The following is a 27571-nucleotide window of genomic DNA, read 5'->3' as shown; positions in this document are numbered from 1 at the left end:
CCTAAACTACTTAAGCAGACACCCACATATGACTTTGTACCACTGCTTGGATTTTTTCCCCAAAACTTACCTGGGGTTCCCCACTGGCTTTCCGGAGGCTCCTATGACCAGAGTCTAGTTGGTGTACTGGCGTCCCAGAAATGTGGTAGCCATTCACTGTAAGAACATGAAGAGTGAGCAGGCTTGCTGTAGGTAGCAAATGCATAACTACACATTTTAAAAACTAATCATATAATTGAATATAAATGCATGTACTCTACTGAAGATTAGCACACAGGCCCATTTTCCTCTCAGCATCTTGCAGTAGGCTTTTATCAGCAGTTATGACAGGAGTTAACTGAGTTGGAAGAGTCAAGGAAAAGAGGCCCCAAGTCATAGGAGCATAGACTGGTTTGGGCTGAAAGGGGCATTAAAGATCATCTAGTTCCAAACCCCTACCGTGGACAGGAACACCTCCCACCAGGCCAGATTACTCAAAGCCCCATCCAGCCTGGCCTTGAGCATTTCCAGGGATGGGGCATCCGCAGCTTCTCTGGGCAATCTGTTCCAGTGTCTCACCACCCTCAGAGTAAAGAATTTCCTCCTTATTCCTAATGTAAACCTACCCTCTTTTAGTTTAAAGTTATTATTTATTGTCCTTTCACTATACTCCCTGACTCCCTGACAAAGAGTCCCTCCAAAGCCTTCCTGTAGGCTTCCTCTAGGTATTGGAAAGTAGCTATAGGGTCTCCCTGGAGCCATTTCTTTTCCAGGCTGAACAGCCCCAACTCCCTCAGCCTGTCTTTGTAGGAGAGGTTCTCCAGCCCCTTGATCATCTTTGTGGCCTTCCTCTGGACTCTCCTAATACTTCCATGTCCTTCTGGTGCTAGGGGTCCCAGAGCTGAATGCAGGGCTCCACGTGGGATCTTAGTAGAGTAGAAGGGGAAAATCACCTTCCTTACCCTGCTGGCCATGCTTCTTTTGATGTAGCCCAGGATGCAGTTGCCTTTCTGGGTTGCAAGCACACACTGCCAGCTCATGGCAAGCTTCTCGTCAATCAACATCTGCAAGTCCTTCTCAGGGCTGCTCTTAATACGTTTTCCACCCAGCCTGTATTTGTGCTTGAGATTGCCTTGGCCTAGGTACAGGACCTTGCATTTGGCATTGCTGAACTGCATGAGATTTGCACAGGCCCAACTCTCAAGTCTGTCCTGGTCACACTGGATGGAATCCCTTCCCTCCAGAGCATGTCAGCTGCACTGCACAGCTTGGTGTCATTGGCAAACTTGCTGAGGGTGCACTCAATCCCACTGTCCATGTCACCCACAAAAATGTTAAACAGTGCCGGTCCCAACGTTGACCACTGAGGAACACTACTTGTTATTGATCTCCACTTGGACATGGAGCTGTTGGCCGCAACTCTTTTGAGTGTGACCATCCAGCCAATTTCTTAACCACCGAGTGATGGACGGACCACCATCAATGGACCAAAACTCAAACAGTTCCCATAGCCAAGTCTGGTAAAATGATGTGTTTGAAGAATTAGTCTATGTAAAAGCACTGGTTTAATGAAGACGGACTGTTAATTTCAAGAAAGCAAGCTTTGTAAGATGTTTATGATTTATGTACACAGGTGTAGGGTGCTTTACTTTTAGAAAATAGTGAGTAAAGAATAACGTTCATAGTAGGCTTAAATGAAGATACACAGCTATGTTACAAATCCTTTGGTTACAACAAGATGTGCATCCTTAAAGCATGCTTCCCACTTGGCTCAGACAGTAAAGACAGGCATCAGTTTGAAAAATTTTGGCAAAAAACGTTCCTTTGGACTGCATTATTATCAGCTGACAGAAATGTAGCTACCACATGCTGCAAGACTTCCTTGTGCCCATGTTCCCTCAAGAGCCTGCAGAAAGCAGGACTGGAAAAGGCAGTAAGTCCTTCTCTCCTGAAGCCTGCAGCTCCAGTGCCTTGCTGGGCCACCAACTGTCTCATTGCTCCAAGGAAGGAGCCACCTCAGGTCTGAGCAGGCACTTCAGACAGGCCAGAAGATGCGTCAGTTAGGAAACAGCAGGTGAGATGTATCAGAAGGGAAAGCCTCACCACATTTGCTCTGCCACACAATTGTGTACATTAAATATAAATCCCATTCAATCACAGCATTTTCAGTTGCTTTGCTAACTTGTAGAGAAAGAGATTCACCCAAGGCAGTGGTCAGGCATGGCAACAAACAGTACCTGCAAGATTCTTCTGTGTCACAGGGCTCTTTGGAGTCCCAGGCATGCTGCTTGGCCGCTCCCAGGTTGTTTCTGTTGAAGGGAAACAGCAATGTAAGGATGATGGAGGCCTAGTACACCCAGCAGAGTTACATGTCTATGATATGTACAAATGGGTCTGACTCTCAGTGTTCTCTGATCCAGGTACCCCATGAGTAAGGTGTTTGCACCTTTCTGCACTCGCCATCTCTTCCCTTATCTTCCTGCCTTGCTTTCCAGCCCCCACTCACTTGGCAGCCTGCTAGGATCAGTGGAAATAGATTCAGAGTAGCATCACCAGTTCTTCCAGTGCAGGTGTACGCCAGGGCCACACTCAGCAGGATAGCAAGATACAGCTGCATGCAGAGATCACAATCTATGCAGAAAGCATTTCCAAGTGTAGTTAAATCAAGCCCAGGACCCTGTCTGCAGCCCCGTGCAGACAAGGAGACCTGCCCACCCACAGCAACTGCAGCACAGACAGCTATGCCTCTTATCCTGGGAACAAAGACCAAACAGTGGAATTGCCTTTCGACCTGTTCTTCGCATGGAATGCAACTCAAAGACATAGTTTTAGTGATGTAAACACAGACCACAGCACTTTTTTCCCCTCAAAAAAGCTATTTCCCTTGCAAAATTTTCTTTTTCTGCTTGGTTCTATGTCACACCACTTTTAATACTCAAAAGACTGCTGCTGCTGCTTTTTTCTTCTTATTCTCCTCTAGTTTAACCATTCTGCCTATTTTCTCATCAAATGCAAAATTATCTTTGGCCACATGCAAAGCATAGAGTATTTAATTGCAAAATTTCACAGAAGTTGCAAATGGCATAGTGGAGTTAGAACAGCAACTTCTTTAAAAGTCTAGCTCAAAAGCCCAAGACAGCAACATTCCTTTAGAAAATAAATATATATATTAGCATCAAACAAAAATAAATACTACTGCCTATCAATTAACTAAGAAAATAAGCAAGTTAGTGTAATCAAGTCAAAGAACTGCATTGACCACTTCGTTTCAAACTGTGATTCTCAGAATCCAACCGACAGCCAATCCTGCCAAAGCCTGAAATCCTACCTCTCTCAATATTCTGGATGGAAATGGGCAAGTGGCAACAGGACAGGAGATACTGAGAAAGCCTTTGTGTGTAACAGCATAGGGGCTGTCAGTCAACACTTGTATGGGTGGCACATAAGGCTCCCTATCCTAAATAAATGCTTATTTGAGCAAAAAAAAGATGGCAACATATTCTTCAAGAACTATAACAGGGCTACTGGGTAAAGAAGGAAGAACCATTTCCTCTCTCTTCATATATACATTCATTCACATACATACACATGCAGATGTATTCAAGGGTTGCTTCAGGTTCTTAATTTCAGGAAAGGGGATCCCAAAGTCCTTACTTCAGGAACTCCAGATGCCAGATGGGGGAAGGTGCCATCCCCCCAAACCTATCATGCTCACATCCTTGAAGACACATACCCTGCTTCTTGCTTTGCACTCTCTCCCCTTCTTCCCAAGACTCAGAACTCATGTCAAGCTTCTTGTCAGCCAACACCCCCAAGTCCTTTTCCTCAGCTGCTCTCAATCCATTCTCCACCCAGCCTGTATTTGTGCTTGGGATTGCCCCAACCCAGGTGCAGGACTTTGAACTTGGCCTTGTTGAACTGCATAATGTTCATGTAGGCCCAACTCTCAAGCTTGTCCAGGTCCCTCTGGATGGCATCCCTTTCCCCCACGTGTGTTGACCGCACCATACGGCTTGGTGTCATTGGCAAACTTGCTGAGGGTGCATTCAATCCCACTGTCCATGTCACCAAGATGTTAAATCATGCCAGGCCTAACACTGACCCCTGAGAACACCACTTGTCACCAGTCTTCACCTGGACATTGAGCTGTTGACCGCAACTCTTTTGAGTATAACCATCCAGACAGTTCTTTATGCACTCAATGGTCCATACATCAAATCTATGTCTCTTCAATTTACAAATAAGGATGTAATGCGGGTCAGTGTCAAATGCTTTGCACACATCCAAGTAGATGACATTAGCTGCTCTTTCCCTATCCACCTAAGCTGTAACTCCATCATAGAAAGCCACCAAATTTGTCAGGCGTGATTTGTCCTTAGTGAAGTCATGCTGGCTGTCATCACTCACCTCTCTGTTTTCCATGTGAATTAGCATGGTTTCCAGGAGGATCTGCTCCATGATCTTGCCAGGAACAGATGTGAGACTAACCGGCCTGTAGTTCCCCAGACCTTCCTTTTTTCTGTTTTTAAAAATGGGGGTTATGTTCCCAGTGACTCTTCCAGTCACTGGGAACTTCAACAGACTGCCACAACTTTTCAATTACGATGGATGGTGGCTTAGCAACCTCATCTGCTAGTTTTCTTAGGAGCCTCGGATGCATCGCATCAGGTCCCATGGACTTGTGCACATTTAGGTTCCTTGGACTGTTTCAGACCTGTTCTTTTCCTACAGTGGGTAGTTCTTCATTCTCCCAGTCCCTGCAACTTGGGTAGTGTGGCTAGAGCACTTGCTGGTGAAGACAAAAAAGTCACCTAAGCCTTTTCCATATCCTGGGTGACCAGGTCTTCCATTTCCTTCTGGAGTGGGCCCTCATTTTCCCTAGTCTTCCTTTTATCACTGCATACTTCGTAGAAGTCTTTCTTGTTGCCCTTTATGTCCCTGGCCAGATTTAATTCTATCAGGGCTTTAGCTTTCCAAACATGATCACTAGTTGCTCAAACAACATCTCTATTCATCCAAGGCTACCTGTCCTTGATTACACCATCTGTAGGCTTCCTTTTTGTGTTTGACTTCGTCCAGGAGCTTCTTGTTCATCCATGCAGGCCTCCTGGCATTTTTGCCTGAGCTCCTCTTTGCTGGGACACATCACTCTTGAGCTTGGATGAGGTGACCTTCAAACATCAACCAGCTTTCTTGGGACTCTCTTCCCCCCATGGTACTCAACAAGCAGAATGCTGAACAGGCCAAAGTCTGCTCTCCTGACGTCCAGGATAATGATTTTGCTGTGCACCCTACTCACTGCCCTAAGGATCTGGAATTTCACCTTTTCATGGTCACTGTAGCCAAGGCTGCCCTTGAGATTTACATTCCCCCTGGTGAGAATATGGTCCAGCATAGCACCTCTCCTTTATTGGTTCCTCTATCACTTGGAGAAGAAAGTTATCAACAGTGCAATCCAGGAATCTCCTGGATTGCTTATGCCCTGCTGTGCTGTCCCCCCAGTAGATAATCAGTTGATTGAATTCCCCCATGAGGACCATAGCTTGTGCACATGAGGCTGCTCCTATCTATCAGTAGAGGTTATCATCCTCTCGGTCTTCCTGGTCAGGTGGCCCCCACTACGTCACCTGTCCCTGCCCTCCATTCAATCCTAACACATAAGCTGTGTCTACACAGAAATGATATAGCAAGAGCAAAAATAGTTCCAAGACCCAACGTATGCATGACAACAGAACAAAAGATGGTTTTCACGAATGTGGTTAAGCATTTTCTCCCAAATGAAAGCAGAAACCTGTTTTTTTGGGGGGAAAAAAAAAAAAAAAGCTCAATTTGCATCTTTTTGGCAGAATGAGAAATGGCATGATGTGTCAGGCCTTCAGAGACACATGCTCTGTGTCTCTATGTTAGTCAGGAAACACAACTTCTGAAGAGGCCCCAGTGTGGGTGATTTTTGGATCAACGTGTAACAGCTGAAGAGGACATTTTGTGTCCCTTCTCCATTAATCCTCTGAGGTCAAAGCAGCTGATTAGCTGATTTACAGTTTGAAAATGCAGCATAAGCCAAACATTAATCATAAGCCTTAAGTTTGCATAATACTCCCTGAGTGTATTCATATTGCTTTCAGGAATAGGTTTAGTAGCGCTGCATGGTGTTATGTTGTAGTGCCATTTTAGGAGCTACATGCTCCATAGTTTCATTGGCCAAACTGAGAATGGGACAGAGTCAGCTAGAGGATCTCTGGGTCTGTTTACTGTACAGAAACTTTCCCTTGTCTTAAGGTTCTGTGTCAGGTACTAGGTGTCACCCAACTGCTGGTGCTATCTCACATCTTTATAGATAGGTTTTGAGTTTGTTCTAGTTTTAACAGCAAGAAAACTGTAATGTTGAGCAGCTCCAAATACAGTGTCTGGATCAAATATTGTAAAGCTGTGCAGGATCTCGCCTACAGGAAAGCTGGGGAGGGATTCTTTGACAGGTAGTGTAGTGATAGGACAACGGGTAATGGCTTTAAACTAAACGAGGGTAGGTTTACATTAGATATAAGGAGGAAATTCTGTACTCTGAGGGTGGTGAGACACTGGAACAGATTGCCCAGAGAAGCTGCGGATGCCCCATCCCTGGAAATGCTCAAGGCCAGGTTGGATGGGGCTTTGAGTAACCTGGCCTGGTGGGAGGTGTCCCTGCCCATGGCAGAGGGTTTGGAACTAGATGATCTTTAATGCCCTTTCAGCCCAAGCTATTCTATGATTCTGTGATAAGATGCACATGTCACTCTGACGTGGATGAAGAACAGCAAATTAAATTTTCTCCTGTCACTCCTCAATGCCACAAGAAGAAACCCTGCAAGCTTCTCACACTGTTCCTGATAAGATGCAGAATTAGAAGTGATATTTGTGGTAAGGTAAAACAGCCTGCCCAGTCTTACCCCGTCTTTTTTTGCACTCACTTTGCACTCACTGGTGCCATGTAGGAATCACCTGTCTGTGTAGACAGTTTGCAGACCTCCTATTCTTTCCTTGCATATTTACAGGCTTTCTGCAAGATTTGCTGCCTGTCTGTGGCTCCCCAAAGTGCAAAACTTGGTTGGACCCAGGAGTCAAAAGGAGTGCGAACAGGCCTACTTTGTAAACAGCTTTCCTTTAACTGCATAATAATGCTCTCCACTGTCCAAACCTCCAGGCTGCTTGAAGCTGACACACTGTAGTGTGTTTACGTGGCAAGGTTTTGGTAACAGGGGGCCATAGGGGTGGTTTCTGTGAGAAGAATCTAGAAGCTGCCCCATGTTAGATAAAGGTCCTGCTGCTGACCAGAGCCGAGCCAATAAGCGATGTTGTTTGTGCCTCTGAGAGCATATTTAAGACAGGGAAAAAAATGCTGCACCACACAGCAGCTGGGAGAGTGAGAGGAGTGAGGAACAGTCTTGCAGGCACCAAGGTCAGTGTAGAAGGAGGGGGAGAGATGCTCCAGGCTCCGGAGCAGAAGTCCCCTGCGGCCTGTGGTGAGGACCGTGGTGAAGCAGGATGTCCCCCTGCAGCCCACAGAGTACCACAGTGGAGCAGGGTTCCACACTGCAGCCCGTGGAGGAGACCACGGTAGAGCAGGTGGCCCTGCACCGATGGAGGCTGCCACCTGTGAAAGACCCCTGCCAGAGCAGATTCCGGGCCGGACCTGTAGCCCGTGGAGAGGAGACCACGCAGGAGCAGGTGACCTGGCAGAAGCTGCTGCCCATGGGGGATCCAGGTTGGAGCAGTTTGCTCCTGACGGTTGGACCCTGTGGTATGGACCCATATCTGGAGCAGTTCTGGAAGAGCTGCTGCCTGTGGGAAGCCCAAGCTGGATCAGTTCATCAAGGACTGCATCCCGTGGGTGGGACCCCACAGCACAGGGGATGAGAGTGACCGAGAAGGAGCGACAGAGAAGAAGTGCTGTAGACTGACCATAACCACCATTCCCCTGCGCCGCTCAGGGGGAGGAGGTGGAAGAGGGTGGTTGGGGGGGGGGAAGGTGCTTTTCCTTTCTTTCCTTTGTTTCTCACTTTTCTAGCTTGTTAGTAATAAGCAATAAATCTTACTATCTCCCTATGCCAAGTCTGTTTTGCCCGTTACAATAATTACTGAGTGATCTTCTCGTCCTTATCTCAACCTTTGAGCCCTTTTCATCATATTTTCTCCCCATTCCTCTTTGAGGAGGGGGAGTGAGAGAGCGGCTGTGGTGGAGCTTGGCTGCCCACTCGAGCAGAACCGCAACACACACTCTATCTGGCTTTCTGGAAACACACCTCACCTAGGCAGAAAGAAACAAACCGATGGGAGTGCTTTTATTTCTTACCTCCCCTTTCTTGCTAAAATCTTTCCCACATTTGTGATGAATCAGAAACAGTTTAATGGCACTTCATTCCTTGATATTGTGGGGGAAAACAGCCCTAAGGCAAGAGGAATCGGTAGGCTTGTGCGTGTGAGGAGAGGAAATCACTCACAATGCCTTGAGACTGGAGTAAAACATTCAAAACTGTAGAAGCAGAAGGAATGGGTGAATTGAGAGTACAGTGAAAATATTTTCCTCTGGTTCCATACAGGGCACATAGCACAAGGAGATTTTGTTTAGTTTAAACATGAAGGTCTGACCTTTGCATCAATTCATCCTGTCTCTCCCTTGCTGACCTCCTGCAGACTACAGCATAAAGAATCTCCTGATTTATCACAGCAGCTGCTTCTTCTCTTGTGCTCCACCATTTTGGCCCAGTGAGCCCTGCAGTACTGAACACTATAGGGCTATGGTAACATCAGCTTAAAAGGCCCAACCAGCCAGTCTGTGCATGAGTTTGTCAACAACATGGTGTCTTCTCATTGCACTGCAAAGTAACATTAGCCCAGGGGCCTCCCAAGGCCCTGATCTTTACTTCCATCCTCATACTTATTTTAAATTAGAGACAGGAAAAGCATGCAGAACTGACAGATGCAAATCTCCCTGCACCTGCATGAAACATGAGATTCAATCTCTTAAGTGCTTAAAGCAGAGCACTCTGTGGGACATGAACTATTTCAGCAGCAGTTGCCATGTCAGAACTGAAATCCAGCTCCATCCTACCCTGCAGCCTCCAAAGAGACTGAGGCTGCAATATAGTTTTTATTCTCCAGCCTTAAATGTTGCCATGGAGACACAATTATGGAAGAGTTCTTGAAATTTTATGTCTATGTGTTGACAGAAGAGGTGCTTGTTACTATTCCAGCAGCATGGGAGAAGCTGCTGACAACAGTCCTTATTTCGTCTTTCAAAGTATCTTTTAAAATGAGCACTGAGTACCATGCACTTCCTTTTGCAAACAATATGCCAGACAAAAGTGACCCTATGTTGCAAGTGTGGTAGTGATAATAATGCTGTTTCCAGCATTTACTGAGACACACTTTGCTTTTCTACATTTTAGGCCACTTTACCAGGGTAAGGTTACTACACCACCCTTTAGCTAGGGCATTCTGTATCACAGGGAAACTGTCACTAGGAGGTTTTATCTGTAAGAGAAAAGACATAGTAGAAATGCTTGACATCTCTTAGTCATCTCCATAGAGGACTTACTGTCTCAGCTGCAGTTCTTAAGTTTAGTTAGAGTAGGTATTGACTATGGCTGGTGAGATACAAAACAAAAAGCCCAGCCTACAGACTAAATCCATCCAAACTCCCTAACTCTCTCAGAGAGCTAGAAAAATATGTAGGCAGAGGAAATACTAGAGAATGATGTGGTTATGTTCCTTCCATCCACTGATCTCTTACTTCAGGTCTGGCAACCAGCAACTGAGAACTAAAATTTGTCTGTAAATGGTGAATATCCTCACTGTTTTCCGGTGTTGTAGAACTTGTTGTCTTACAGGAAAGAGTCCCTGTAATGAATTGCACCTGACTTCATTGAGTTTCAGACTGATGTGCTCAGGTACACGACAAGGTGTGCTAGGCAGGAGCTCCAGGAATACGCCTATCTAAGGGAACTTCTGGGCCATCTCCCTCAAAGAAACAACATGTTTTCAGCTTGCTTTGCTGTTGCTTTCTAACCGAGCAAAGATAAAATAATTCTTGTTTACTCTGTCAAAATAAAGAGTTCAAGATTTGGTAAAGGTTGGAAGTTACAAAATGACCAACCAGCTTTAGAGTCACCCTTAGCTGGATTCTTTCCAGGCTGTGCTCAGGCTGTCAGCATAGATCTCGCATGCACTTCCTCTGGAGAATGGTCACTGTCTGTACAGACCCACTTTTCTCCCTCTCTCACAACAAAATCAGTGAAAATGCAAACATCATTGTACGATTGCAGGTCAGAAACGTCTCCTGCTTAGTCTGTTGTCACACTCCAATTACCCAATGAAATGCAGCATTATTAAAATTGCTTTCATGTTCTTGATTAAGGTCTAGCTTATTATAGTGCAGCAGGGAGGCTTCCTTTTAGTGCGCTTACAATCCTTTAAAATTATGTGTCTTAGAAAAGGATAGTTGAGCTTGTGACATCCTAATGTTACAGTGCTCTCAGCTCTGGCATTGCATAGAAGCTAGGAGACATAGATGTAGTGAATTATATATTTTAGGATGGAGAACCTCAAGACATGCAAAAGCCCCTTTGAGTTTCTGTGGGTATTCTCTGACCAAACAAGTGTCCTAATGGCAATGGTACTGCATAAAACATGACCGCAAACACTGTTACCATCTCTTATCTGTATATGTTATGCCAGGCACCATTCATGACAATGGCCCGTGGACAAGGTGCAAGAAGGGCAAAGAGCCATGGACATTCCAGCTGTAGATTCCAAGGTGGGTTAGTCAAGTCAGTGGTAAAAGATGGCTGGTGGTACAAGAAGAATACTAGGTAGTATCTATTTTTTCAGGCAGACAGAGAAAACTTTCCTGAGCCTCTGAAGCGTTGGACTTCTCAAGATTCCTTTCAAGGAAATAACTACTTGCCGCTACACCTTTCAGACTGCTTGAAAGTCCATGTCCTAAAACTTGGTTTTGCAGGTGGCATTTTAGTGGTGATTTTTGTGATGATGAGAATAAATGGGCCTTAATCAGGATCAAGATAATATGAAAGCAGACTTCTTGCTTTCCAGGAAGAAAAAAGCTGTTCAGTAAATGGGAAGAACATAACATTGTAGACAAGAAAAGCCTGGAAATAAGAACACACCATGTAAGGCTGACCTCAGCTGAGAAAGCAAGACGACAGAAAGCCACACAAACACTTGTGTCATAAGTATGTGTCATCTTTAATGTGATGGACAACGTAGATGGAGTACTATTGTTTGACTAATGCAAGAGGTATCACAGCTGCAGCACATCTGAGAATTTCTTCTGCATAGTCAAATATTTTCCAGCTGAATCTACCACCCACACACAGTAGTAAACCACTCCCAAAGACAGTGAGCAACCATAGGGCTAATGACATAGTAACTGTGCACTCTGGGCACACAGTGCATTCAAACTCGGCATGGCAATCTAATTCTAAGGCTCTCCATTCAAAAAACACTCCAAGACCACCCATGCCATGCAGCCTAGAAATTTCTCCACATTCTGTTACAATCCAGGTTATATGCAGTCTCATCTGCTCTGCCAGCACCATTCAGCCAATGCCTTACTACACTCTCATATCAAAAAGAGGATTAACTGAATGTTAAAGCAAAGGAGATTGTTTTCTCCACTTTTTTTAAAGATGGATAAATATTATCTATGCAAAGAAGATGAATTTAAGAGGCTACGCTATTCCTTACACCTTTCAGAAATCAGATAGCACCTCTACCCTCCTACCCTGACTGCTGCTTAGCTTCTTGACTCCTTTGCTTTCCTGTCCTTCCCCATCATGTCTCCCTCTGCATGGACTCACATATTCTCTCATTTGAAATCACAACACAAAACTGCAATTATTATTGATAAGAAAATGTCATACTAGGGAATTACTATATAAATACCCATTTCTTTCAGGTGATGGCAGTGTAGCCCTAAGGCTACAGGGGAGAGGCTCAGCCCTAATAAAATTGCATGAAGGTAAGAGCAGTCCTAACACTGCCTGAACTAAATTTGAAGCACTGTGTAGAAATGCAGCCAAAAAGCTGCAGTGCTAGTTTTCTTGCTTTGGGCTGTGAAAAATGCCAGCTAGAAGCCACCTGCCAACTCTGTGAAATAGCAACATGTAAACAAATGCAGTTCTTTGATGGGGACTTTCAGGTAGGAGATATTCAGGGCAGAAATCTTTTCACCTTACCTACACCTGCCTCCAAATTACCCACAGGTTGTTCAGAAGCGCTCAACATTGAATGTAAGCATCAGCACCCTGTCTATTTTGCACTCTGTCTCAGACAGGATATCTTCCTATTCACAGTCCTCCCATCAGCTCATATACATGAGAAGTTTTGAAAGCTTCACACACTGTGATTTTGCAACCCGGACCAGCCTGGAAACATTTATTTCCTGTAATTCCAGCACAACAACAGAGCTTCTAGCTGAGTTGCTGCAATGGTACCTGTCTTGGGAAGGGAACAGATGGGACATCCTTGTACACAGGAGCAAATAGCAATCTCAGCTGAACTGAGAAAATGGACACAGGTCCTGAGGACCCAATAGGGGTCTAGAGCGCTTCACTTAAGCACTTCATGGCTTCTCTTCAGTAAGATAACACACAATAGCAGTTCCTCATTCGTTAAGATCATGCACAATAATAGCTCCTCATCTTAGTCACAGGCAAAGATAGAAGAGCCTGCATAGAGCAATGGAATGTTTATCAAGCCAGGACTTGAACCAGTTCACTTGAAATATGAAGGCCATAAGATAACTGGCAGTTTCTGGAGGCCTTATTTCATGTTTCTCCCAACAGGTCAACGCGGGAGCTGAACTTTGAGCCCAACAGGAGTGCAGATGGAGAGCTGACTCCCCAGGGATGGAGACCACCACTGTTTGGTGAGGTAAAAACAATGGAAAGAGCAGTACAGTTCTGATGAGGAAGAAATAACAAGAACTCCCATGTTCTAATTTTCTTCTAAAGCAAATAAGGGAATTGGAGTGCTGAGGGGTGTCTGGTTGGTTCAGAAATCTGGGAGTTGAGTACAAGGGTGATTGCCACTGTCTCCACTCCTCCTACCTTTTTTCTCCCCTTGTCTGCAAAGAGGACTCCTAAACCCACCCATGTGGGCTGTGAAGACTCCATTCCCACTTAACTGCCCTCACCTCTAGCTGCCAACACCCTCCTACATCCCCAGAAAGCAGAAGCAGATATCCTGACAGCCCCTTCCCTGATGCTGAGAAGGACCAGGCCAGCAAAGGGTGGGTTGCACACCCTGCACTTTCCATCCAGAGTCACAAGCACCAATACCCCTGCCCAAATTTTCCCTACAGGGCAGCACGGGCTTCAAGATAGGGGGATGAGGGCCTGGGGCTGCTTACAATCAAGTGGCTTCTAATAGCCATTTCCTCTTACCTTGGAATGTGTGGTGAATGTAGGACAACAATGAATTGAGTGCATGTCATAGAGGGCTTGCAGAAGGTGCAAGGGACTGTGTGGCTGTGAGTAGTAAGGCTAAGGTTGAAGACTGTAAGCGTGGGGATAGCCAAACACGGGAGATTTTAAAGTCTAAAACTTGATGGGTAAAAAAATCCAAAGCAGAATATGTCCCCAATGCAAGGTCACAGGGGACATAGTGTCGAAGAACATCCAGTGCTGCAGGCCTGGGGTGGACCTTCTCACCTTTAGACAATCATTTCTCAGAGTAACCATTTCTCTCCCATTCATTGATCCATCAGCAGAAAAAAATATTTTCCCTTCCATCTGCTGCATCAAACCTTTGACTACTGCACACACAGATACTAGTACACAGAAAAGCTTTCAGCAGGGCTTACAGCTCTTCAGAGGAACACTAAACTGTTTCTCTGTCCTGCTATAAGCTATATGTTGTGGCTAAACTGAATGAGACAAAGTGTGCTACAGGGAAGGTGTTCTCCTCCCAGAGATAATCTCTGAAGTTGTACTTATAAAGTCTCCATTGCCTTTCCACTAACTTCCTTCCAGCCTCCATGTGACCTTCTAGATTCTTCTTATGCAATGAAAGTTTCTGCAGACATATTTTTTTTTCTTAATCATTGCTACCCTGAGAGGTCATATTTCTCATATTTCTGCTACTTCAATTCCCTAAACCCGTAAGGCTTCCTGCTCCCATATAAATGTTTTCCCCAGTCTGATCTGCAGAGGTGCTTGTCTGGCCTTCCAGTCATTTTTAGGGTGTAGGTCACGTTAGCTATTTTAGATGCCTACAACAGGAAGATAACTGAGAGGTGAAGGTAATTATTTCTTTTCATTGATAAACAGTGAGACTAGAAGATCCAGTTCAAATGGTGATGTTCACCCATGCACAGTACCTTCACACAGTACCTTCAGACAGGTGAATCAAATCCTGCCCTACTCAGACAGTGATGGGGATGGTGAAACATACATGTATCTAAGGGCACTACAGTAAGCTCTCCTCGAGCCCAGTCAGTGCTGTGGACTTTGATGAGTGTCCTTTACACACACTTCCTTGAGTTTATCATCCCTGCTTGGTTGTGTCAAATTCTAAACAGAAAGCTGGTACAGATACTTAACCCCCCAAATCCCAGTAAAGATATCTTTATCATACTTCCAGACAGCATGATTCCTCACAGGAATGATGCAGTCTGCAAAATAAGGACCATCACAGCTACAGATAAAGGCTTTCCAGGAGTTTTAGAGTGGTTAGTCATCTCTATATTTTTCCTTATGTTTTGACATTACAAGCTATGATGGCTATAGACGTTGCACAAAATAGATGCCCAGCATTCCAAATGTAATGTATTCAACCTTCCTATAACAGGCCATATTGTGAAAACAATTTTTTTTCATTATGCAGACCTTTACGGGTTGGAAGCTTTTAGAATGGCTTCAGGATTTGAGTCCAATCAGCTTCAGAGAATAAATGTGGAATGTTCATCTGATTTGGCCAGCAGGTGGAGATACACAAGAACATGCTGTCTGTCGGCTGGCTCATTTACCTGTGCAGATCTGTTTGTTCAATAAAGAGTTGCCCCACATCTTTCATTACAGTTTTTTTCTAACATATTATTTTTCTGGGTAAGGACACTGTCTCATATATTCTATTTTTTCCATTTAAGTACCAATTTCCTTGTGTTTATCATGTAAAGACAATGAAAATCAGATCACTCTCAGTGGAAATGCTAGTATGGTCAGATAAGATACAAGACCAATAATCACAATGTAGAAAGGCACTAAATGTTGCAAGCAGCTGACAGAATAATGGTGGCAGGTTCTGCTGTATTTGGAAGTCTTGTAAGAATCGTCATGTTACTTCCCCCAAAAATCCCATTGGTCCCCAGGTTTGGGACTGCTTATCTTGAGTTCCCTTGTCTGAATAGCAAGCACCGAGAGCAAAAAGCCTATTTAATCTAACAAAGGCCTCTGCATTTTGTGAGGAAGGACACAAATGGTAACAGCTAGTTGGAGCAGCAGGGGTGGTGCAGTGTTGGTCATGTTTGGAAAGGCATTTGTCGAACTGGACTGGCCATCCAATACTTCCTATCTTCAGGAGGAAGGAGCAGAACTACACAAAGGATTCAGGGTGAGGAGCAGCATAGAACCTCATTGTACCAAAATTTGTATAGCTTTTACTCCCTGACCTTCTTCAAAGCCTATTCTCCCTCCAGGATTCTGTCTGTGCACCCATCCCAGCAGATCAACTGCAAGGCATGGAGCCCATCCGGTGCTGCTGTCCTGGATGCAGGACCACTGAATAATCCTGCCTTCTTTAAGGGAGCAGGAGGGCAGGACTGTCCAGGGAGGATGAGGAACCATAGTGGGAATATTCAGCACATGTACACGTAAGGACACATGACGTGAAGCACAGCAAATGTTCTTCTCAACTTATATTAAGGTTCTTTCTGACTTAGAGGGGCAGGAAAAGCAAAACAGCAGTTGTATGCCAATAGTGTAGTTATATATGATGTATTTAAAAATATTGGAAACCAACAATATTGAATAAAAAACAACTCTCATGTGAGTACCAGGCATCCTCTACATTAATATTTGTCATCCTCTACATTAATATTTTCATATAGGTTAGGCTTTACAGACTGAAAAAACAGGCGTGACAGGGATTTTAAGAAGTCATTTGGTCTCTGCTGTACTCCAAACAAAGGCCAACATGACTTTTCACAGTTTTGTGCCACCTACTTTTACAGATCTGCAGTGACACTGAATCCCAGGCAACTCCCTGCTCCCACACTCCACTAGCTTAGACAGCCAGGAAGAGTTAATGTTGTCCGCATTGCAGCTGACACATTACTGTATCCTCTAGTCACCATAAGCATTGCAAACAGCCTACTTCCATGTCCCCATTCTTATCTTCACTTTCTTAGGGCAAATAGACCCCATCTCTTCACACCTGTGCACATGCCATGTTTTCCACATCTCTCATCATTCTCGAAACTCTTTTCTGGACAAAGTGTCCAGAACTCTTCCAACTGGCTTACATTTTTCATGAAGTGTGGAGCTCAAACAAGATAAAATATTCCAGCTGAGGCTTCATGATTTCCTAGTAAAGTTGAAGGAATACTTTCATGCCTCACAAACAACACCCCTGTTTTATACAATGGAAAATGCTGACTGCTTTTGTAATAGCACAACCCTGCTGATTCAATTTCAGATCCTCAAGAGCTCCTACATCTTTGTGAGCTGCTCCATTGCCAGCCTTTGTCACTTATTTCTGATGAAATCTCCAATCTTATGCACATCTTTACCGAACAGCTTCTTACACTTTCAGCATGTGTCCTCAGTTGCAGGATGATTCTGAATTCTGAGCTTGTTCTGTGCAGAACACAATGTTCTCTCCCAGCTTCACTTAAAGTTAACATTTGAATAAATACTCTCAATGTCAACATGCCATTCATTTCTGGAATTACTGACTAGAGAGAAGCCTAGGGAATTCCCTGCAGGATTTCCTTCTCTGCGAACTTCCCTTTGACAAGGGACCATTGAGAACCCCTTTTGAGTATGATCTGCCAAGCAGTTCTGCACTGTCTTCATAGTTATTTATGATCCCTTTCCCCTTAATTTGCTTTCCCTCTAGCCAGCTTCCAATTTGCCTTTGCTATTTTTAAGACTCTCTGTAAAAAAGCAGCCCTGCTGCAAATGGAGTCTTTGCTCACAGCACTGCCCTGCCTTGAGGATGCAGAAATGTTTAGCCACAATACCCCAATCCAACAGAGATGGTGCATACCTCATCAGATCACTTCTTGTTGATGATGGAAGTGCTAAAACTGCTGTAACCTTGCCAAGAAAGCCTGTTTTTGCCAGCACTCAGTCTGTAAGGTGATTCCCCCTGCAACTCCTCAACACAGCATGTGTCGTGGTAGTTATGTTGTGCTCTTACCCATCCCAGGGTTCAGCCACAACCCTGAATTTCATGAATAGTCCCAACCTACTCCACTTTCGGATATGCCTCCTAGTGACTCACTGGGCAACTGGTTGAGCACATAGGACAGCTGGAGTGCTGTAGAGAAGGACATGCCACTCAGGGAATGTCCAAATAAAATATTTAAATGAATAGACAGTGAACTCAGTGCCTGGAGCTTCCACATATGGTTAGCATATGGCTGAGTTAAGTGACTGTATTCTACCTCATGCATGGGAGACAATATAATGGAAAGGATAAAAAGAGGGAGTGTGAATGATAGGAATGCATAAGAGATATGTATATAAACAAAGCAGAAGCTTTGGGCTCTTTATGGGCATCAGGCTACAGGAGAACCAGCAGAGTGCCTTTCAACCAAAAATGCAATGTTAACATTTTTTACCTAACATAAGCTTTGAAGAAAATAAAACAAACAAACAAATAAACAAACAAAAAGCCACTGTGTAACACTAGCATTTGGCTGAGTTTTGTTGTAGGCCAAGTCTGGGTATCTCTGGACTCTGGCAGAGGTGGGAATAAAGATAGCTCCTGCAGCAGTATGCTGTAGCCAGAGGCCAAGCAGCTGCATCCTTGGATGCAATTGGCTGCACAGGCTCCCCAGGGTGTATGGAACATGGGCAATACTCAAACTGCAAGCAGGAGTCTCCAGCTGAGGAGAGCTGAGGATGTTCCTGGATGCTCTGTGTCATGGGGATGAGCCTGTCCATCCTTCCACTCACTTTCTGGCTGCTTTTCCTTGATATTACTACCTGTGAAAGTATCTTCCATTCTGTCCACTGAGCAGCTGTTTTCTTTTTCTAGTTATTATCAGTTTCTCCTCTCAAATTTCTGCATGACTGAGCTGAAGTAGATAACCTCTTCCCTCTGTTTCAGCTTCACTGCCTAGCTCAACCTCAGTGGGTAGGAGAGGCACAGAGAAATAACACAGAACCTGTGGTAGGAGGGATATTATAAGTTAATTAAGAGAAAACACAAACTTCAGTTTTCACAGTAGCCAGAGACACCTGCTGTAAGCTAGGAAAACACCCTGTCATATTCTCTGAAATCATTTACTCTCTCACCAAGTGGAGTTCAGACTAGGGTTGAGATACAGAAATCCCTTTGTGGATTTAAAGATTAAAGAAAGAAAAAAGAAACGTCTACATAAAGTGTAACCCACTATAACAAAGCTAAAGTTGTACAGTCTCCTTAGACAATTTTGGTGCTTCAGCATCTGGAGAAGACACCCTTGATGTGACAGGGTGATTCTGATCCTGATCCAAATTCTATACTTGAAAGAAACTCCACAGGACATTTCAGAGGAGCTAGGGAGTGAACCTCTGGTGCATCACAGCAACTGCAGAGGCCTTCCCAGGACAATTTCATGTTTCTTCCTGTTGAACAGGAAGCTTTGTGAAACCTGGTAACAGGAGACATGAGACATACACCTACACTGCTCTGAAGTCAGAGCCTTCACCGGGACTGAAAACTGAAGTCCTCTCTGACAGAAGACTACAAATAGAGGAGAAAAAGAACTCATTTTTCAGTACACTGCAGTGTAACAAGGCCCCTATAAACCTTTATAATCCAAGTATATGTCATAGTGTTTTGCTGCATGTCAGAGGATCCATGCCTTTGGTGCCAGCTCTTTACCACATAGCAGAAGGCTCTGAGAGGACTGAGTAGAAAGTGTACTAGTTGAGATTCCCCTGACTGAAACATCTACTGTAACCTTCAATGAACAATGCCTTGGTGTCATCCATTTGTCTAAAACTCACCTTCCAGTGCAGCTATGTTACCATACAATTCTAATGTTATACTTTATTCACAACATCTAATTTCTGCAAAGCAGTTACAGATGCCTGTGAAAGACAGAAGTAAAAAAGAAAGGAAAACCACAATTAAACCACTTAGAGTAAAAATAACCCAGAAATTTCTCTCTCATTCCCTTATCACTCTAGAATACTGTCCTCTCCTGGCAGGGTGGTACACAGCTTCCTAAGCATACCTTTTACTTTGCTGTATCTACTAAGGAGATCCCTTCACAAGAAAGCCTGCATCAAAATCTCACAGTACTCCTTCCTTGTCCAGGAGATAGCTTTCGTCTTCATTAAATAGAGACTGCCTCACTCCCTTTGACGTTCAATTATTTATTCCTCAGATAGGTGAGAACCACTCTGTTTAGCTGATTATTTAACACTTTGTTGCCACAAGAAGTTCCCTGCTCTTCCCTCTAGTGACTCATTGCCATGTTTAACTATGAAATTTGTCTTAACACAGAATCTTGTATTTTGTAACAGTCTGTATGTTAACGACAGTGCCTTGTTGCACCCATCCAGAGGAGGTTAATATAAATAGACCATTGCTGGCACTGGCTGAGACCAGAAACAACAATAGTTGGGTGTGTAATCTCTAACATCTGTCTCTTGTAGTCACATTCGTCATCCATATTCTGCTGGTCTTCATGGACAGATCTCAGACCTGCTATTTCCCATGCTATGCTATATCCTAAAACAGCTTCCATTTCATCACACCTGTTGAAGACGGACCTCTGTCCAGCAAGGACAAGTTATCAGTACTGTTTGTCAAGATGTGCAGTGTGCATGCACATTCTAGCAAAAGGAGTGCTCATACACTACCTAGGAGACATTACTGCCATCAGCACCTGAAGTTTTATTCCCTGACCCCTCACTGTCTCCTGCAGACCATCTCAGCTGCGGAATTAGAGGAGAAAGACTTTGTGAAAGCAATGCGCATAAGGTCTACAGTATTTCCTGATGGGGAATTAACAGTGTTCCTTCTCTTTCAGCTGAGTCCAAATGTATATTCTAACAGTGGTTGTCACCCCTATAGTGGTTTTACAGATTGTTTTTACAACAAGCAGTCAGCCAGCCACTTTGTGAGTTGTTATGTGGAAGCCACTGAACATGTTAGAATGAAAAAAAAAAAAAAGAGGGAGATAATTTGTGAAGAATTTTGAAGAGGTCTTGAAATACTTTCTTATTGTTCATCTTAATAAAAAGAGAACTGGTTCCTGGGAGATCTGAAAAATGGTTACAACTTCACTAGCCAAGTGTTTTGCATCTGCTGCCATTGTTGGTAATGGTGAGAAAAGCACCTTTAACCATATGGATGAAACTGAAAGCCAACCAGGAACATGTCTACTTCCTAGAAATACAGCTACTGGCCTCTGAGTTACTGTACTTGTGAAACTTAACAGTGATGTCTCTCTCAGACACTCCAGCATACATTCATCATTTGGTAATAGCTACAATAAAGGGAGACCAATTTAGGAGTGCATCTACACAAAAGAAAAGACCTTGATGGAAAAGAGACCTAGATCCTACTGCTGAAACAGTGATGCCAAGAAGGCAAAACAGGAAGGAGGTACATGAAACTGTTAGAGAGATGTATGCTGGCACCATGTCCCCATTACAAATATTGTCAGTCTTTATCTGGATACTGCCAGCAGCAGCTGCAGCAGTTACAGGACAAATAAGCAGTTAAGACAAATGAGAAGGTGTAGTCAGTGAGATGTCCAGTCTTTGAAACTTGTTATAAACATTAACTGCCAATACAGATGTGCCACACAGCAAAGATGGGGACTGCAGTTTTATAGCACATTGTTTTTTACTTATGTTTTCGCTTAAAGCCAAAGAATACTTCTTGAGTGTTAAGGTACAATCCCACTGTTAAACAAGCCTCACAAGCCAAATGTGACTTTGTGTTGACTACATGGCTCAGCAGCTCCAACTCTGCAGCACAGTCAAGGAAGAAAGTGCATATACAACATGAGACTGTACGACCTACGGATGGTCCTGCACTACCAGTTTTGGAGGGACAAAGGTCAGAGCCAATTAGTCAAAATTAATCAAAACACTGTACTGACAGCTGCTTAATCCAGGGCTGGATGAGACTTCATCACATACTTCAACAGGAAGTTCTAGAGATTGCATCCATCTTCTGCTTTGTCTGAGGCCTAAATGACACCACAGAGGACACTTTCTTGGCAACTAATTCACCTTGAGGAAGCACAGACACTTTCAGCGTGAATCTGATAACGCAACAGAGCCTAGCTAAAGCAAAAAAAACCTCCCAAGCAAAATCATAAAACTGCCAAAACTAGCAAACATTAATATCCACACAGATAGACAACTTTCAGGCAGCAGCATATTCTAACTGAGCAAACTGAAAGGAACTGAGCTGGCCAAGAACACCAGCTAAACTGGAGTGATGGAAGGGTCACAGTGCCCCTGTACACGCCATAGGGCATGTACACCCTTCTATCCTCTCTTATATTCTGTTACTCTGAAAGTCATATTCCTTGCTGCCTAGCAATCCCATTGCAGTAGGTGAGACAGGAATTTGCAAATAGCAGGACAGGTTGGAAGTAAGAAGTCTCTAGCCCAGCTGTTCACTCTGAGCAGTATCACTGCCAACAACAGATAATGTCAGCCGCAACTTTATCTAGCCATCTAAAAACATCAAAGGACAAAGATTCTACCACCTCCTTGGTCTGCTTCTCCCAGGGCTACCCTGACCTCTGTCCTGGTTTCAGTTAGAACAGAGTTAATTTTCTTCCTAGTAGCTGGTAGAATGCTATGTTTTGGATTAGGATGAGAAGAGTGCTGATAGCACACCGATGTTTTAATTGTTGCAGAGCAGTGCTTACACCAAGCCAAGGACGTTTCAGCTTCTCACTCTGTCCTGCCAGCGAGCAGGCTGGGGGGGTGCAGCAAGAGCTCGGAAGGGACAGACCCAGGACAGCTGACCCAAACTGGCCAAAGGGGTATTCCATACCATCTGACGTCATGCTAAACAATATATAGGGGTGGCTAGCTGGGGTGGGGGTTGCCGGCTGCTCGGGGTTAGGCTGGGCATCGGTCAGCAGGTGGTGAGCAATTGCATTGTGCATCACTTGTTTTGTACACAGTATTAGTAGTACTATTATCATCATTATTGTTATTATTATTGTTGTTATTATTATTTTCCTGTCTTAATAAACTGTCTTTATCTCAACTCACAGGCTTCACTTTCCCATTTCTCTCCCCCATCCCAGAGAGGGAGGGGAGAGGGTGAGCAAACAGCTGTGTGGTGTTTAGCTGCTGGCTGGGTTAAACCACAACTTCTTAATGAAAACTTGATTTCCAACCTTCCCTTGACTTCTGAAGCAGGCTGTGGCTATTGTCTCTTCCGATATCATCTGTAACTTTTGTGAAGATAGTAAAAAGCTGTCTGAGATTATGTGGAAACATTTCAGGCCATCCCCTTTTCCGGGATAGGGCTACTGTGGCAAGAGTGTTTATTGCATGAAAACCAGGCTCTGCTTCTTACTGCTTTTTCCGACCTCAGGCCAATGCATGTGAGTAAGGGTCCATTGCCATGCTGGCTCAGGACTGAGCTTAATCACCACCTTATCCACCTCTGAATTGCAATGGGGACGGGGTATCTAACTCCTACTGATCTCCCCAGCCATGCAGGGGATGTTGTCAATGAACCTAAGCAGACCATGCTTCAAAGTGAAGGTGAAGGGAGTGTTTAATGGTAATGTGACTTCTGCAGGGTCCTGTGAGATGTCAGTGCATAAAACCAAGGTAAATAACGACTTGGCAGACTTGCAAGCCAAAGGCTTCTTCTGCTAAATAGATCAGTCACCAAATGGACCATGAGGCTCACTGTGACAGCCCACGGCTCTTCCTTGCCCTCACAGCGAGTCAGAAAGGAACACCAATAGTAATTCCTGATGGATTTGACTATGTTATGAACACAGCGAACTCTTGCTGTCCTCTCCTACCCTGTCATTCTTTCTGCTGCAGAAATCTGTTTTTGCTGGTCACAAGTCCCTGTTTTGCAATGCTATTAAAAGCCCATGACCAGAGCAGGTAGACAGTGTAAGCCAAAAGTGGTACAAGTCTAACAGTTCTTGAGCAGTTTATAAGATTGTGAGTTAAGTCTGTTACTCTACTAGCAAGACAGTGAATTAAAGACTGAAATACAGACTGAAAAGTTTATCTTTGATATCCCATTGCACAGCCTTTTCTTTTATCTCCAAGCCTCTGACTTGAGCAAATTGTCAATTAACTATTTATGTTTTACTTTAAAGGTGATATGTGATATTCTGTTATTCTACATATATATACATATATAGATACACATATCTGCAGCTGAAGGAAAAAGAAATAAAGAATGTGATAAAAATTAAATCATTACAGTATTTTATATTCTGAATCATTTATGGCAGAGTTGTTTCTATTTTACATTACCTGTCTTTTATAAAAGCTTCAGATATCTTATAATAGTCAGAATTAACATGAGAGAGGACCAGAACACTAGATCTAGTTACATTATTTTCCTTCATATGGTGGCAGGGTCATATATTCATTTCTTTGACTCACTAGGTGTAGCTAGCCATCAAAATTAACTTGAGAGACAACTTCCTGCAGCAGATCTCTGCTGCTAGTGACACATCTACTGGAGCCTCCACTTACCATTTGTGAAGGTGTTCACATAGTACCTGCGGCCCTGGGGAGACATATAGCTCTGCCAGCCTGGGGGAAGATGGCCATTCAAGGTATCTTCTCCTGGCTGAGTAGTTGCCTTTCTGGGTTTCTGCTGAGGACCAAAAAAAAAAAAAAAAAAAAAAAAAAAAAAAAAGAAAAACAGAAAAAGAAAAAACACGATCTTTTAAGTCAATATCTAGATAATTTATAGTCTAACCAGACACACATCTGGAAAGAGATCATATGGTTTAGCATTCTAGAGACTGCAAAACACCCAAAGACTTTCAGTCCATTTCTCTCCTTATCTGTCCTAGTTTCATCCAGAACATGATTTATATCCTAGAAATCTTCCCTTGGAGCACTGGGTACACAGAACATCCTTTGGGAGAGAAATGAAACCCCTCTGTATTTGATGTTCCATGAGCACCCAGACCTGTCCAAGAGAAGCATTCTCATTAAACAATAAAACTTGAAGCAGAGAATAATCAAGTGCCTGAGAAAGAAAGACATGCATGTGGCACTCTCATTCATTTCGTGTAGACATACTGGCAGGTCAAAGTGCTGGTCATAAAGGTGCTGTCCCAATTTAATTTATAGGGGCATCATCACCTTCAGACATTGTGAAGATGAAACACTGCACAGATGCCTGTTGCCTATAAGAACAACATGCTGAAGTACATTTATCAATATGATGATTATATACCGATAATGGATGTAATTATCAGTGCATACATTACTGATCCAGATGTACTCCGGATCCACATCATCCAGTGACTATCATCCTGATTGTTAGGATCCAGATCACCATGAGTGATCCAAACCATTAGGAACAGCAGGAGATAAGCATCATGCTGTCACCTGCTCTCCAGGCACAAACAGAACTGCTATGAGGGTTCAAGTGCCACCTCAGCTGTACATCTCTTCACCAATTCAAGTTCCAAGCCTCAGTGTGCTGGGGTTCAGGCTGCAAGGAAAAGAAAGAGGTGAAGCTGAAGTGCAAGTAACTGCACAACATTGCATCACCTGGTGATATCACTTCTTCCAAGCGGCTTCAGTGGTTCCTTGGAAGCTAGGGAGTTACAGCAGCTGTGAAAAAAGCAATGAAGGTTTCATCACAAAGATGGCTTGAAGCCCTGTCTGGTCCTTTCAACCAGGGACACTAACTAAGGCCAAGCTGGGAAAATAAGATACATGGTCAAAGACTGCCAGCTGCAGCCTCGTAGGGCTGCAGCTATGAACCCAACAGCTTCCTTCTGGCTCATATGTAGAGAGCTTCACTCTGTCTTTCCCTAATCTTTAAGGCAAACCAGGCATATACTGATTTTGTTTGTTTGTTTATTTGCATTGCCCTCAAAGGAAGAAATATAAGAAAGCAAGGAAAAATGTGTGAAATGCAATCATTTATTCCACGGAGGCAAATCTCCTTCCAGGATATGCCTTCTGATATTGTGGAGGAATGGTCACAAATGACTGCACTAAACTCACACAAGCCGCCACATCCAGAGGGCAGGCAGACCTTCAGCATCTGCACACAACATTTAAACATTGACAGACATATTAATATTACTATCAAACAAACAAACAAACAAAACAAAAAACATGCTATGTCCTTCTACAAATTCATTTTCTGAGTGAAATTCCAAATCTGCTCCAACCCAGAATAAACAGGACTTTTAATGGTTTTGGAGCCAAATATCTATTTCCTGTTTCTTTTCAGTTTGAGAAAACTGATTACAATGGCTCTGAAGGAGCAGCGAACTAAAGAATGATTTTCCGTTTATGCCTCATCAGGCATTCTTGCACAGGCAGGTCACAGGCTGCAAGGCAGCTGTATGGACCCAAGTCCAGTGCAAGATAACCACTACCTCCACACTGCAGCACAGATTGTGCCTATGCTGATTCAGATTTTAGCTCCTCTCCTAAGCAGAGATACAGCCTGGGAGACTCAGCTGACCCAACATGAATTTGATAAGTTAGCTAGGCAGATACTAAGGGACTCTATAAGGTGTATGACTCACATGTCTATTTTGCATACCTATGGCTAGCACAGTGGTAATCAGTAAGATCTTTGCATCTAATCCTATCTCCTGCTCTTCTGTTCTCTGAGGTTCAATTAAATCAACTTACATCTCTGTATCTGTATCTGTTATCACCTTGCTTTATATGTGAGAAAGCAGAAGCTTTCACAGCTTATGTTGCTATTTGATAGTTCCTTGTTTGCTGTTTGATATTTAGTTTTTGCTGATCGCAGCTTAGGATGCAAGGGAAAAACCTCTCACACATTAGCCAATCCAAAGGCACATGTTCTTATTGTTGTTATACTATTGCCTAGAAATGTACTAAATGAAATTCCCATCGTAATGAAACTAGCACAGGCATGCCTATTCTTCTGCGACCACAGGGACTGGATCCCTCCATACATCCCATGGAAACACTTCAGTGTTTGGTAAAGCTTTCTATGAAAGCTCTAAATCCTATTAATGAAAACACTAAAGTTCATGGATATAACAGAAAAATTGGTATGCCTGTTTTATCTCTGAGTTATCTTGAGTTCTTCTCCAACATGGTGGGTGCTAACAGAATTGTCTTTTTCACTAAGGAATGAGACTTCTAACAATTCCAATGAACACATACTTATTTCCAGTTCCTTACAGCCACCTTACTGGCACCACCAAAACAACTTGCTCACACAGCTACGGCACCCGCAGTATGGACTCAATGTCCAGTAACATCTTTCATTTGATTTAATTCTCCATCAAGACAAAATAATTCATTGCAGGTTCCCCAGGCACAATGTCTCTGGAAGCATCCCACTGCTCACGCAGGTGATGCAGACTAGTGGCTGCACCAACCACATACTCTTCTCACAGAAATCTTACAAACAGAAGTATTTTTGTGAAAGCTGACTTTTGGTCCTTCTCAGTTTGTGAGCTTTTTCATCTCATGTCTCTCTCAGACACCCCTTTGCACAGCCTTATCTAACGGAAACATTGGGAATTAAAAAGGACTCTCGGGAAAGAGAGTGTCTTACCAGTGTAGTAACTGTATTAATGTCTAAGAAGACGTCTGGCTGATTTCTGTCTCCAGGACTACCTCCTGAGGGCTGTACTTGCACCTTACCTTGCACAGTCCTTATTGAAAGCATGGGTAGGTTTGGTAAGAAAGTCGGGACTGAAGGACATTCAGAGGTTCAAGGTCAATAAACATATGCAGGGAAGGTCAAAGAAAATGGAAAGAAAGATAGTTCCTGACTATGTTTTTGAACCACAAAACCTCTCTCACCCAACACATTCCAAGGGACAGCACAGAGTAATGCTCCAGGGGCAGCTCCTGAACTCTCTCCATCACAAGATTAATGACCCCCATTGTTGTTTAAAAAAGCATACTGAATAAAATAGAAATTCCACAGTGTAGGAGTATACCATCTCCTAAAGAATTTGACAGCAGTTTGGGACCCTTAGATTCACTGTACAGATCTCTGGCCTAGAAGATAAAGTTATACCAAAAAAGCACACAAGCATTATGTTTTACAGTTACTATTTTGGAATTACTGTGTCTACCATTGCTTCTGATTCTGCAAATGCTTAAGTGCTGAGGGCACAATAGTCCCTGTGAATGATGGTCAAGTGGACTGAATATTAGGAAAACTCCAG

General features: G+C 43.6%; 1 protein-coding gene across 6 annotated transcripts in view; it reads right to left on the bottom strand.

The window, feature by feature from the left end:
- GAS7 (growth arrest specific 7) overlaps positions 1–27571 on the bottom strand; it is a 111172-nt gene that overhangs the window by 45391 nt on the left and 38210 nt on the right. For 4 of the 6 annotated variants that reach the window (XM_082774678.1, XM_082774681.1, XM_082774680.1 and 1 more), the window contains exons 2-4: positions 23907–24030; positions 2217–2288; positions 71–156 (exon numbers count right to left, since the gene is read on the bottom strand). In XM_082774678.1, the coding sequence (XP_082630804.1) occupies positions 71–156; positions 2217–2288; positions 23907–24030 (282 nt within the window). Of the gene's footprint in view, positions 1–70; positions 157–2216; positions 2289–23906; positions 24031–24776; positions 24875–27571 lie in introns of those variants that run through there. The other 2 variants (XM_082774683.1, XM_082774679.1) reach the window with 2 other exon arrangements.

The sequence above is a fragment of the Aythya marila genome, assembly GCF_965140915.1.
Source record: "Aythya marila genome assembly, chromosome: 18".
In the NCBI taxonomy this organism is placed as follows: Eukaryota; Metazoa; Chordata; class Aves; order Anseriformes; family Anatidae; genus Aythya; species Aythya marila.
The sequence above is the reverse complement of the archived record's forward strand: the minus strand, read 5'-3'. Positions and strand labels throughout refer to the sequence as shown.